At 38.9% G+C, this 13,820-nt stretch overlaps 1 protein-coding gene across 4 annotated transcripts in view; it reads left to right on the forward strand.

Annotated features, from left to right (window-relative positions):
* The window catches only part of ARHGEF10 (Rho guanine nucleotide exchange factor 10), a 106,965-nt gene that overhangs the window by 50,789 nt on the left and 42,356 nt on the right, over window positions 1-13,820 (forward strand). For all 4 annotated transcript variants that reach the window (XM_029965816.1, XM_018088895.3, XM_018088896.3 and 1 more), the window contains 3 exons: window positions 10,933-11,048; window positions 12,656-12,783; window positions 13,243-13,343. In XM_029965816.1, the coding sequence (XP_029821676.1) occupies window positions 10,933-11,048; window positions 12,656-12,783; window positions 13,243-13,343 (345 nt within the window). The remainder of the gene's footprint in view (window positions 1-10,932; window positions 11,049-12,655; window positions 12,784-13,242; window positions 13,344-13,820) is intronic.

The raw sequence follows: 13,820 nt of genomic DNA on the forward strand, positions 1-13,820 counted from the left end.
AATATGTTCATAAACGTAAACTGTCACTGATATATGCAAACAAAAGACTGGAGATTTTAAATAAATCTAGTACCAAACAACTTGTTCATCTGAGCAAACTTGGTGACATTAAATAGTTCATTCGTTAAGCGGATATAAGTTTCTAGCTGGTAGATTAGGCAAGGAATAAATTAGGTGTTACATGTTTGTCTCACCCTCTTAGGATGAGATTCTTCTCTTTGCCTTTCATATTTGTTATAGTGGTTATAGGACTTGTCATCCACCTCCGACAAACCATGTTCTGTGTTGCCAGGGTTCTCATCCACATCATGACGCAGAGTAGTAAAATGAATAGAAATCTAGCTATAAGCAAGTGAGTATGAAAGAGGGAAGTGAGTTCCTCAGAGTACAATTTCTGTGAGTTGCTGTAGTCTGGTGGGAGCTCCAGTGTAAACCTCTGGCAGTTTACAATTGCCTCCAAGCCTGTCTTGACATCCCTGCAGTACTCTCATTGTTTGAGTGTCTTTGCAGATGTACTTTCATTGTCTGTTTATGTCAGTGTGGTGGGTTGACCTTGGCTGGATGCCAGGTGCCCACCCAGCTGTTCTATCACTTCCCTTCCCAGCTGGACAGGGGAGACAGTAAGGTGGGAAACAACTCGTGGGTTGGGATAAGGCAGTTTATTTAAAGCAAAAGCAAAGCGGAAGCTTGTGCACGCAAAAAGTGAAGCAAAGTGGAAAATAGCAGGGTTTGTTCTCTACTTCCCATGAGCAGCGATGGTCGGCCACGCCCGAGAAGCAGGACTTCAGTATGCATGACAGTTCCTCAACAGGTAGCCATTGGAGACAATAAATACATGCCTTCCTGCTCCTTACCTTAGCTTTTATATCTGAGCTGATATCATATGGTATGGAACATCACTTTGGTCAGTTTGGGTCAGCTGGCCTACTTGTGTCCCCTCCCAGGATCTTGCCCTGGACTGAGGAAGGAATGTTACAGTGCTGATGCTGTGCTCAGCAGTAGCCAAAACACCAGTGTGTTATCAACACCATTCTAGCTACCCATGCAAAGAACAGCACTGTGGGGGCTACTATGGGGAAATGAACTCCAATACAGTAAATGTTTACCCTCTTGCACCCAGTTCTTCTCTTGCCTTTCGTGCCCATGCAGGTGCATCCAAGAGGTCCTGTATGATTCCTACCCCTCCTTAGGAGGGCAAGGGCTTCCAGGTCCATGCTACCCTCAGCCTTCCCCTTCAGGCCTTGTGGGAGAAAGGGACATGGCACTTCTTTTCTTTCACTCTAAAGTCTTCGCTTCCAACATTTTTCTTCTTCATGGGAACAGAGCCAGAAACTGCAGTCAGTACATTGTCCAGGAAGACACCTGACCATTGTCCAATATAGTGTGACATTGAGGAGGTGGGCTATGGGGTACTCTCTTGTCAGCGTATCAGGGCTTCAATGTTTCTGCCTCATGTTCCCTTCTGCTTTAATATCTGACACAGTACAGCTGCTTCTGTCAGCAGGAAAAATATTTATGGCCTTTTATCTCTGAAATTCCCTGTGTGGTCAGGATTAGCCGGAGTTTAATATAATCCTGAAGCCATGCTCTCAATGTGTGAACTACTTCTCATGATCTCCGAGGCTTTGTGTTTCCTTGGTGGTTTTGCATAATTTTATTCACCAGTGGTATAGGACTATGAATTTAATACCTTACTCAATATTTGCAATTGCAAGCTGTTGATTTTATCTCCCCATTGCTCAAGCTATGTGAATAAGCAGTTTTGTGATTGCACAGTAGTTTTTGTGCAACCTGTTTCTTTCAGGTTCAGATTTGTTACAATTAGCAAGACAGGTCTCAGCATTCATACAATTACCAGTTGAGAGCAAAGTATTAACAGCTGACAGGGGGGTGAAGCATGTTAAAAATACATCTGTCAGAGTTGAAACTGGTGAGGTTTGTTTCTCAGCTCTGCTCTATGTGTACTGGGTGGCATGTAGTGTTTGGTTCTTTGTCTGTGATTAGGAGTTGAAGAACTCCCCTGTCTTGCATGGCAGTGAGAATAAATACATTAAAGAGTTTCAGAGGCTCGGATTAGCAGTTTCAATAATCAAGCTCATAATATTATGTTTAGGTGCTTACATTATTAAAGTATGATTAGAATGATGTCATTTCTCGGTTTTGATACTGCTCTTCATGTTGGTTGATGATGATGATGGGTCCTATATTGTTAGTTAGGCTTGTTTACCCCATGTCTGAATTGAATAGTTTGCATTCTAGTAATCTCAGGGGGTTTATTGCTTATCACTTAATACTATGTATGTGCTTGCACTATGTTAATAAGCCTAAATTAGGGTTATACTGTAAAGCCGTGTGCAAGTAGCGTTTCTTTGATGGCTGCCAACCAAACTCTTGTTTTCTGAGATCATTCCTGATTTCCAAACCCTGGAGACTGATACCACTGTAAATACTTGTGTAATTTGGATCTGAGAATGTGATGTAATCTCACAAGACCTACAGTGGAGTTAAGGTGGCTCAGATTTTTCAGGTGCCTACAACTGTGAAGATCATGAGTTGGATTTAGTATGAAAGAGCAAACCGGGGGAAGGCAGAAAGTTTCCTTTTCTGTTATGAAATCTAAATTGACCCATGGACTTGCTTAGGTCATAAACCAGGATTTTGGAGTCACAAGACTACCTTTTTTTTTTAATTACTATTTTAGTGAAATTCCAATTGGCTGTTAAAATACTCTCATAAAGGAGAAACAAGAAAGCTGAATCTACCCACATCCTTCTGTGATGCGTCTGTGGAAACAGGAGCAGCATGAGTGAGCAAGTGAAAAAACACAAATAGAAGGAGTGTGTGTGGGGGGGGTCTGTCAGGGACTTTGCTCACATAACGCAATGTGCATGAAGTTTGTAGTTCAATATCATTTGCTTTGTCGCTAGCTTTAACACTCTGTCATGGTTTGAGATTCCCAAAATTCTAACTCCCTAGTCCTAGCCCCCTGTCACATCTCAATCCAATGTGAGATGGGTTTTTTCCAGACAAAACACACCAGACTCCAAATGGGGGAAAGGGAGTATATTACAATGACTGTACAAATAAATATTATAATGCATTATACACACGATCACATCTATCTCTACCATGACATAAGTATTTACAATGGATCAGATCTCTTCTCCCCTCCAAATAAAAGTCCAGAAGGGAAGAAGGACAGATCCCTTCCAGTCTCTGAGCAGCAGGATCTTCTACAGCAGCAGTCATCTGTCCTCTTCTGTCTTCCATGCAGCAGTTGCAACTGGATTGCTGTAGCTGGATCTCTTTTCAATACACACAAGGGGGTCTCCAAGCCCCTCGGCTCTCCTTCGACTCCAAGCAAAGGTCTCACCTGTGGGCTGCGTAGCAGGGACAAAACTCACTTCACCACAGGTATATCACGAAATGCAGGGGCATCTTCGTGAAAGTCCCTTCCTCAGAGGATTCACCCCTGAGTCAGAACATCTTGGGCAGCTTTCAGTTGAAAGTCTTTGCCTCAAGAGTTCCACCAGAGCTCCTGTGCTCTGTCTCAACTGCCAACGTGGCAGCAGCAGCAGGGGGGGGAAAGCAAGGTCACCCCCCTCTGCATTCCATCTGACCATCCCAGTCCAGCTCCGGGATGTCTTTGAGCTTCTTAGCTCCTCTCTCTCCAGTGCTGCAGCATTCCAAAACTCCTCTCCTAAATAGGAGTCCATGTCCCTCCTTTCCCAGAGGTCTCAAAGGAGTTTGGGGGGTCTGGTTCAGTTCTTACCCCCAAAACTCTGTCTCTCTGCTGCTGACTCTCTTTTTTCTTGGCTCTCCGAGACAACTTGGTGTCTTCCTTACTCAGTTGCATGCTGTTTCTGCTGCTTTGTCTTATCTCTTCTGGCCCTGTGCCACCATTTCTCCGGTCAGTGCTGGTCTGTCGCTACTCCTGCCGCTGCCCACAGTGGAGAAAACATCTCCCAGCATAACTACAGGCACCTAGCCCAGCTTTATGCTGTTCCAGGTCCCTGCAGCTCCCGCTGGGGGCTGGGGGCCAAAGCCCCCCTGTGGGGCTCTGAGCCCCTTCCCCGTGGCTCTACAACATGACCACCTCTCCTACAACAACCAAACCACAACTCTTCTCTTCCGTTTCCTTGTGGTATGTTTACATTTTGCAGGAGCACCCATTGGAAAAAACTTCAAAACTTCCAGGGGTTTCCACCCCCTGGGGTTTTACCATTTTCTTAGCCTCTGGGGGAAAACCTGGTTCAAACTACTACATGCTCCTAACAGAATTTCTATGGAGAAAGGATCAGAGGTATGGATGTGCCTCTTGTATGTATAACTTGTCAAGTTCTGTGCAAGACAAAGTTTTAGAGCAGAAGGGGACCCTCATCACTGACCTTCCAGCAAAAGCTAGGTGTTCTGGGATGAGAGTTTGCAAAGGGAAAGGGAATAATACTTAACAAATAATTGGCATCAGTATCAATTGCTAAATGAATTACACTGTTTCTGATGTTCCCAATATTCAGAATCTTTTTGCTAACTCTATTGCTGAAATAGCTTGGTATGATAATGCCACATAAAGGTCTTCTTTTCTATTTGCGCTGAGAAAAGTAGTTCCACTAGACCTGCCAAAGGAAAGTGTTTTACCTCTATTTGACAAGTTCTCTTCCCAGAGCAGCTATAAGGCATTCATCCTGTTTGTTTTGCATTCCAGTGTATCTGTAGGAGCAGGATTCAGTACCAAGTATAGGGGAAGAATGCCTCAATTGAAGTAATTGAATCTTGGGCCTTCTTAATGGCTTCTGGTTTTCCTTTACAATTATCAAGGTCTTCATTGAACTGCACAGTTCTGACTGCAGTAAAGTAGTTTTAAATGTATTACTGCTATGTCATCATAGTTTAACCTAAATAGGTTAACAATCTTATGAAATCTGTCCAGTTTATTATGAACTGATGAAGAATTCATCTAGTATCATGGTGCTTTCATTTCCAGAACACTGTACAAGCTTCTCAGGTTTAAATGTAGATTTAAATGTTGCAGAAGAGGCCTGTATGTTTTTATTTGTTCCAAGTGTGTAATTCTATACAAGTACCAGTTTGTTACGCCTTCTGTGGGCACAGCAACTTTTAAAGTTACCTCCCACATATGTAACTTCTTCCCCAATCCCAGGTGATTTTTGTGCTCAAGATAAGGATTGAATCTTTTCCAAATCTCTTCCTTTCATAACATTTGATGTTTCAGTATGCTGCCTGGATGCACACAGATGGCTCAGTGGGAGGAAGCAATACAAATGTTCTCAGCCTCAAAGTCAGATTGCAAATGGCAAGTCAAATTTGGGATCTACCAGCCTTACAGAGTGGTCTTCAAATCTGGCATGTTCTTCAAATGTATTATTAGTTTTGTGTTACCCTTCAGAAACGTTGGAACTATAGTCAGGAAAAGAGCCTTTCTCTGTTTTGATTGTGGTTTTTGCATGGGAGCATTCGTGAGCTTCCATTTCATGTAACACCTAGTCTGACTTTGGGGCTCCGTATCTCTCAGAAGCAAAGTAAAAAAAGGACCTTGAATTTTCATGATACATAAGTTCTCACTTCGTATTGATATGGTTTCTCTCAAAGCAATTTATATTGACATATTGTGGGTTTGAACCATGTGGGGAAAAGGCCATTACTATGATTATACTCAAGGCAGATGTTGTCAGTATTAGTTACTTTGCAGTAAAAGAGATACCCAGCAGCACATCTATTAATAGTCTTTGGTTTCAACATGATAGACAATACAGAAATGTTTGCAAAAGTAGTTACAATATTGAACATATACTGACTGAGGCTTTTAATTTATTTGTATGACATTTGGATTTATATGTAATAGTATTACTTGGCAAAAATTGGGAATAAACAGGAGTTTAGTATGGGAATGGACTACCTGAGCCATCATGTTTGCTTACCCAGGAATAGATGTTTAAATGATGGGTGACTGCATCTACTCTGAGCATTGCAACCCTTTCTTCTTGTTTAGTAGCATAAATATGTGCTAAAATAGTAATTCACAAATGAGAATCAGAACACAGCAAGAGGTAGTAGAATATGTCTACTGGTAATAAATCACCACGGTAAATAAATGTGCCTCTTAGAAGAATAGGGCGTGATCAGTTCAAGATTATAATGTCCAATATGCTTGAGGTGCCCATGAAAATTTAGAGGAACCGGATGGACAAGAATCCCAAGGGAGCAGCTTCTGTGCCAATGCTTATTAAAGCAGCTGCTGCTATGCTGGCTGTACAGGGAGAGAGCTGTGGCTGCTGGCTGTGCTCCCTAGCAATGCAGCTTTCTGCTGGAGGTGGGAATTCTCCCTCTCTGCCCACACGCAGGCACTAGCACACAAACACTTCTCTTGCATGTGTATATTTATACACAACCTTCCAAATTCTACTTTTGCCCGAGCCAAGTTAAACTGACTTTAACCACACCCAGGGAGTTTCCTGCAGGCCTTGAAAATGCCTGGATGTAAATGTGGTAAAATTGCTTCTATTTCAATTACAAAAAATACTTCAAACCAGGCAAAACTGATTAATTTAAAGCTGTGGTGCTGAGAGTTACTCTGGGAAATGTGTAAGGTAAAATAAATGTTTAGTATTATATTCAAATATATCTCAGCTAAGATTGATTTTACAAAAAGCATAATCTTGCCACCTCAATTTTACATAGCAGCAAAAATCAATTTAAACTTTAACCTCCTTTCTTCCCTCTAAAGCAAATGACAATTTTTTTCTTTTTTAACCTTGGATATATTTCATTTAAATGCTGAGCAAGGAATTAGGTGTTTTGCATGAATTACTGGTTGTTGGCAGTAATTGTAAACTTGCCTGTTGCAGGGAGGAATGAATTCCTTTGGTAAAATCTTAGCAACAAAGGTGTTGATGAAACAAATTCTTGCCAAATTCCATGTGACCAGGATTTCACCCTTAATCTGTAGGTGGAACGCAAAAAGCGTTGCCTTCAAAGCCACACATGTGGTTACTGGTTACAGCGTGCTGACTTCTCTCCTGCCCAGACACACTGTCCTCTGTAACACGTAGTTACAGAGCTGGGAAGAACATTCTCTAAACTCATGAAGGATTTTTTCACATTGGAAAAGAAAGTTATTTTGGAACTTGATAATTAGCAAGAGTGGCTTAGAAATGAGAAGGAAATGGCTTTATCATTTGTGAAACATTTCATAGTACAAAAGAAATCAACCACGTATCTGCTTTGGAGTGAAGCCAAGAGTTTTTCAGTGCTCTCTATGGACAAAAGAGTGAACACCCACCCAGCAATAGCCAGCAATTGAACGGTCAGGGAACATGCGTGGGCTCTAACAGCCAGTCTTTGGCTGTGAGCTGAGAAACACATCTGATGAACAGAGTAGTGTGCTCCCCCACCACCTCCACACTAGAAAAACCCTCCGTCAGACAATTTTCAACCAGATCAACTGGTAGGCAACGTTTTGTTAACCATTGAGAAACTAATTTTATTTTAAGACATTGTGAGTAAGTCTTACAGGACCCAGTACAGAGATGAAGTTGCTATAACTTGTAATTCATTGTCCAGATACAATCCAAGTGGTCAGTTCTCAGAGAACTCCCTTCTGATGAGTCCATCATTGCTGATGTCTGAAGGCCCCTTACTTTTCTATATTTCAGTTCATGCCCACTAAGGACCTCCATGAAGGGCTGATATTAGTTGTGACTATTGATCTAGTCCTTGATTGACTATTAAATTGGCCGTTTGCCTTTTCTAGAACATCAGAGGATGGAAGCAGGCTCTCATTAATTATTTATTGTTTTGCTTTTTGGCTTCCTTTCCTGAGCTAAGAATGTGGTCTTTAATAAATGAGCCTGAAATTATTTTCATTTGTTTTTTCTGTGTGACAGACTTTCAGATGCCAGGTTAGTTTATTTGCTTTGACGTTCTTATTGCATCCTTTTTATCTTGATTTTTTAATAGCTTATAAAATATGCATGATGCAGAAAAAATAGACTCAGGTGACAATTGCTGAATGAAATTCAAGATTTATGCCTTATTCCCAAGGCTGGAACAAGAATATTCGTAAGACTATTTGAAGTTCCAGGAAGAGGATTACAGAGGACAGCTCTTTTCAGGCACAGTAGATGTATATACTGCACAGGGCAAGTTCATCTTTGCAAGCAGTTAAAGCTCGCTTTATGACCTCAGTTGAAGACTATGGCATAAAGTCCTCCAACATCTAAGACTTGCTTTAGTACTGCGTGTTTATGTTGCACTAATGTCTATTCTCCAGACAATAGTAAACAAAATGGCTGGTAACTGTCTTTATCAAGCGTCAAAGAATGACCCTGGCTTTTAAAACTTAAGAATAATGTAATTCACTTGAGTGAAAATATCCATCCTATACAAGTGAAGCCTCATAAACTTTCAGCTTTTCTCAGCCTGATAGTTGTAAATTTTCTCTTGGTTCAAACCCATAAGGCAAAATTTCAGAAATATTTGTACTACCTTTTTTTCAGTGCAGCTGTTTGTTTTGTTTGGTAGTGGAGTTTATAAATTACAGGTAAGTGACTGGACTTCTGCCAAAAACTGAATAAACTGACAATTATTTCTAATCAGTATAAATTTTGTTTTGCAGAAGTTATCTTTTTGTTACAGAAATTTGAAGCAAGAATTATTTCACTTGTGTTCTTTGCAGTGCCAGACACATTATGATGGCTTCTGTCTAGGTTTCACCAGAATTCTGTTAACACTGACCTGCTCCTTTCTTTGCAAGTAACCCCATCAAAATCAACAATTTGATGTGTCTAGGAACTAACAATTCTGGTGCATAACAACTGTTGTAGACATTAGTTTACAGTTATTGTAGACATTACTAAGAAAAAATTAAGCTAGCAGAAGAGGGATGCAAGGAGAGAAGTGTTTACATCTTTCAGTTGCTGATATTTCAAGTGTTTGGATTGAAGAAAGTGAAAATACAGCTTAATGAAAATAGAGAGTCTGCAGTTCCAGAAAAGTGTTTGTACTCTACTGAGCATAATCTCAAAATTCTTCCTCTTAGATCTACTTTGCAGTAATTTCTTTTCATTGTGTACAATAAATGTAATTATCTTTTCTTATGGACTGATTTGGTTTTTAGGGTAAGAAAGGCTAGATTGTTCTTTTAATTAACATTCAGAACAAGCAAGGAAGGGTGGATGAAAGTTGCATTTTATTATCTGGATGGGTAAACAATAGTAAGTGCAGTCATTCCCCTGTTTGGTGCTCAAGTGCAATGCACAGAAATCCTTTCATTGATTCAATTTACCAGAAGATTTAAAGGCAAGACAGTAATTTGAAATTTTTTGGGAATGTATAATATCTCAGGTTTATGTTGCATTTTCCTGCAGTGAAATGCAGAATTCAGACATAAAGTAGGCATTAATATTTTCTTTAAGCTTGGAAATTTTATGCTTTTCAAGATTAAAGGCAGACTCCCAACTTAATATAGTGAATTGTGTTAAAGCAAAACATCCAGTCATGGCCTCTACCAGTATGATGTCTCCAAATACAAAATAGCTGAAAATATACTAATGGTTTAAGTAGAATTGTTTCATATATGTTTATTTTTCGTGTTTATTCTGACTTAGGCTATTTTGACAGCTTTGTGCTTGGTTTGACACGTTTTGGTTTGTACACTGGTCCCTGTAGCAGACTGAGGGAAGGGAGGTGCCAGTGGTGTGTGGGTTGGCAGCCAGGCCAGGTGGCACAGCTCGTGCCCGTGCTCCTGATCCATGTGCAGAGCCAGTAGCTGGCCCTGTGTTTAGGTTGTGTTCTTGCCAACATACAGTTGAAATCCTTCTGCTTCAGGGGCATTTGCTGCCCACAGACTAGCTTCCAAAGCTGTAGTAAGGATGAAGGATCCATAGTTTGGATACTACACTGCGTGAGCTAAATAATCTGCAGGAGTTTCCTGTAAAGATAATTCAACCCTTTTCCTGTCATTCAACCAAAGGGAAACATGCTGACTCTGTATGGGACAGGGTGGGTTTTTTTAATGGGAGAGTGAGTGTTGTTTCCATAAGAATTACACAGCCATTCCGCTCCTAATATCATGTCTGGAAGTCAGAGTATATTATCAGGGTTCTGCAAGCTTTGTGCATTTAGATAGACACCTTATCCTACTAATCAGTGTATTTTTCTTAGTTGGTGTTACCTTATGAACTTATGTTCTTATTGATGATTAGAGCAAAATATTTCTGCTGATCTCAGTGCAGATCCTTTTTTGACTTAACTGTAATCGTAATAAAATTTCAAGTGGTTCAGTGAAATTGCAGGCTTGTGTTAGAGTTAGGATATGGATATATGATTCAGAACTGTCTCACGATTGATTAAGCAAATTTTGAGGTTTAAACCAGCATAGGGATAGCTACAAATATATTTTTTGTGTTGTCATGTAACCAAAAAACAACCTCCAGGAAAGATGTTTAAATTAGCAAGTCTGTTGTTTGCTGCTAAGCAAAACTTCCATGTCAGTGAGAAATTTTGGGGCCAGTGAAGCTTTGATATTTGTTACAGATCTAGTGTGTGGTATTAAAACTGCACAGAATGCTCCCTGTCATACTAGATGAACAAGCTTGAATCTTAATTATAGATAAAGAGGCAATGATAAGGTGAGCTAAAAGGAAATGCCAATGGTAAGGCCTGTATGTGCAAAGCTAATATGTGACTCTAACTACTGCCTATAATTTCCTGGAATGCATTTCACAATTATCTGTCTGCAGGAATATTAGAAGTAGCTGGAGCAGCAAAGTGAAATAATGATGATATATGTACAAATAAACCACTGATTTTCAGACATAATATATGTCACTATTATCTTTGTCACACTTTCCTCCTTCAACTGAGAATTGCATCTTTTTATTATTTATAACCTTATGTTTTTATTCATTTTAGACAAGCTCTATATGGGACCAGGGCAACTGTACCATGATCTGCAGAACCTTTTACATGACTTGAATGTAGTTGGTCAAATTAGTCAATTAATAAGCAGCCTTAAAGGAAACTATCAGGTAATAAACAAAACTGGATTTATTTTTCAAGTCTGTTCCTGTTGTAAAGTAGCATAATTGTCTCTCCCTAGGGTCTGTGCGAGACATTCTTTAGTTCTCTCTGCAAAGAGTGGAATAATTTTTACCTCTGGTAATGCATTTACTGTTAACTGTTTAGTATTATAAATAGATTACACCCATCCTTCTAATCTTGTTTTTCTTTATTGTTTTTAAATGTAGGTGGATAATACAAATGTTTGCATTTGTTCAGTAGCTGATAAGCTTATATGGAAACAGACTTACATTTTTATGTTAAGAAATTGTGTTCTTGCTGTTAGACAAGGCAGTAGGACGATGGTTGTTTGGAGGAAGCTCTTGATGCCCATCCAAGCTCATAATCGTGGCTTTCGGGAAACTCCTTAAAACTGAGTGTAAATCACAAAAAGGATTTTTAGGGGAATTTTGAAAGTATTTTGCTTTGGCTTTGTTCACAACCCTTTGATTTAGCTTGTATTCTGGCAAACAAATATAGTACTTAACACCACATTTCAGAATGAGTTGTCCACAGTCTTGAGACTTATAAAAATTGCTTTTTTGTCTGTTTTGGATATTTTATGTATGCTCACACACAATTTTTAACTCCTACCTGCTACCACAGGTTGTAAATATGTATATGTGTGTATGAATATGCAAAAGCTGAGTTTCTCTTGGAATATCTTGGCTTCAGAGTCAAGGCATTAAATAAAATATAGCATTTTGTGAAAATATGTAGTCTGAAGGAAGTTTGTGGAAACACTGTTTTTGGACAAAGCTTCAGAAGTATTTGAAGGTGAATTTTGTCTCCATAATTGGGAATATGTATACCACAGGTACCATAAGACATTCATCCATTAACATATACCAAACCTTTCTGCCAGTCAGAGCCAACTACATTTTGAAAACTTAAAATTAAGCCAGTGTTTTCAGATAGAGATGTGTAAGATAATTACAATGACAAGTTGAGGAATGAGGTCAGCTTCTCTATTTTTGAAAAACATTTAAATTTTCATACAATTCTGCCTTTGGAATATGTGTGTACTTTTGTGTACTTGTTAGTCTTGATGCTTAAAGTGTCACTCAGGTGTGCTTTTACCCTCTGTGACAGAACACTCAGCTTGCAGTAGGTCATTGTTGAAGCAGCTTAAACAGATATTTAGACCACACAGACTGCTTTCATGATGGGTCTGTAAACATTTTGGCTCAAAGATATGAACAAAAACATTGTCAGTATGATTTGTACATGTTTTCATGAGATTTTCTTTAGAAGCAGAATTTGAGGATTCTGGAATAAGTAAAAGGCTTGTAGGTACACCTGATGCAAATTTACATTTTTTAATCTGGTGAATGCTTGAGAATATCATTTGTGTATCATCAAACTGAGCAATGTGAGATTAAGTCATCAGATAAAATATGTTAGCAAAAGTTTTACAGATATTTTTGAAATATGTTTACAAATATGGCTAAATTATCCATTATTAGAATGTGGCCCAGGTGCCAGGAATTTTGTTATATGCAGAGATCACCTTAGCTAGCCTGTTGGAAATAGACTAGTAGGCGGGTGTTGAATCTTAGCTTTTTTAATTTTGCAGAACTTAAACCAATCTGTAGCCCATGACTGGACCTCAGGTTTACAAAAACTGATTTTGAAAAAAGAAGATGAAATCAGAGCAGCAGATCGCTGTAGAATTCAGCTGCAACTTCCAGGAAAACAGGACAAGTCAGTAGAAATCATGATTATGAAATTTTCTGAATGGGCTTATGTATTAGGCATAGATGTACTAGCTCTTCCCTCTCTTTTGTCTCTGTAGTTAGCCCCTGACTTTTGCTCTTATGCCATGATATTGGGAGCTTGAATGTTCCAGAGCAGTTTTTCTCCTGTTCCTCAACTCAGCATTCCAGATGCAAGAAGCAAAAGAGGAACCGTGGCAGTGACAGCTAACAGAGAGCAGCCACTTTTGTATTCCTTTGCCAGGGAGGGTGTTCCTCTCATATTATTTCATGTAAAGAGTAGAAAAATGGATGCATAGTGTATCAAAGCCTATATGTTTATATCAGAACTGTGTCTTTGTCTAAGTATTAGAAAATAATGAAATTTCATCATGCTCAACATTTCTAGACTTGGCTGTATCTCATAATAAATGCATTTGGTGGCTTTTTTTTTTTTTTTTAATTGCAGGTCTGGGAGGCCAACTTTCTTTACAGCTGTATTCAATACATTTACCCCTGCCATCAAACAGGCTTGGATCAACAATTTACAAATGGCTAAACTAGCCCTTGGTAATTTTTAGTTACTCAAATTTCCTATCAAGTTAAAATAGCTCTAAATGTATAATCTAATTTTTTTATTTTTAAAAGATTTTTTTTTTTTGTGAAAATTTGTCTGCAGATATTTTAAAACACAGTACAGTAAACAGTAGTGATTGTGTATCACTATAAAATAATAACATAATAGATAAGATGAGGCCTTCATTATGAAGCAAAGTATTTCAATGAGGTCTGGTGATCTTTTATAATTGTTACATTTAAATCGAAAAGAAAGAGATAGACTACAGGACAGACAGGTGAGGAAGTTATTTGACTATAAACATATTTCTTAGGATTTTATGAACTTTTTATACTTTGAACTTCAGGTTCAAATTTCTCAGTTTTAGCTCAGAATTATTCTAGCTAGGAATAATTGTAGGAATTGTCAGTTAAGGCTGTTGGATTGATTTGTTTATCTTTTTAAGTGCATTATAAACTTATGGGTGTAGT

Source organism: Manacus vitellinus, unplaced genomic scaffold (assembly GCF_001715985.3).
Source record: "Manacus vitellinus isolate BGI_N305 unplaced genomic scaffold, ASM171598v3 scaffold_11_pilon, whole genome shotgun sequence".
Taxonomy (NCBI): Eukaryota; Metazoa; Chordata; class Aves; order Passeriformes; family Pipridae; genus Manacus; species Manacus vitellinus.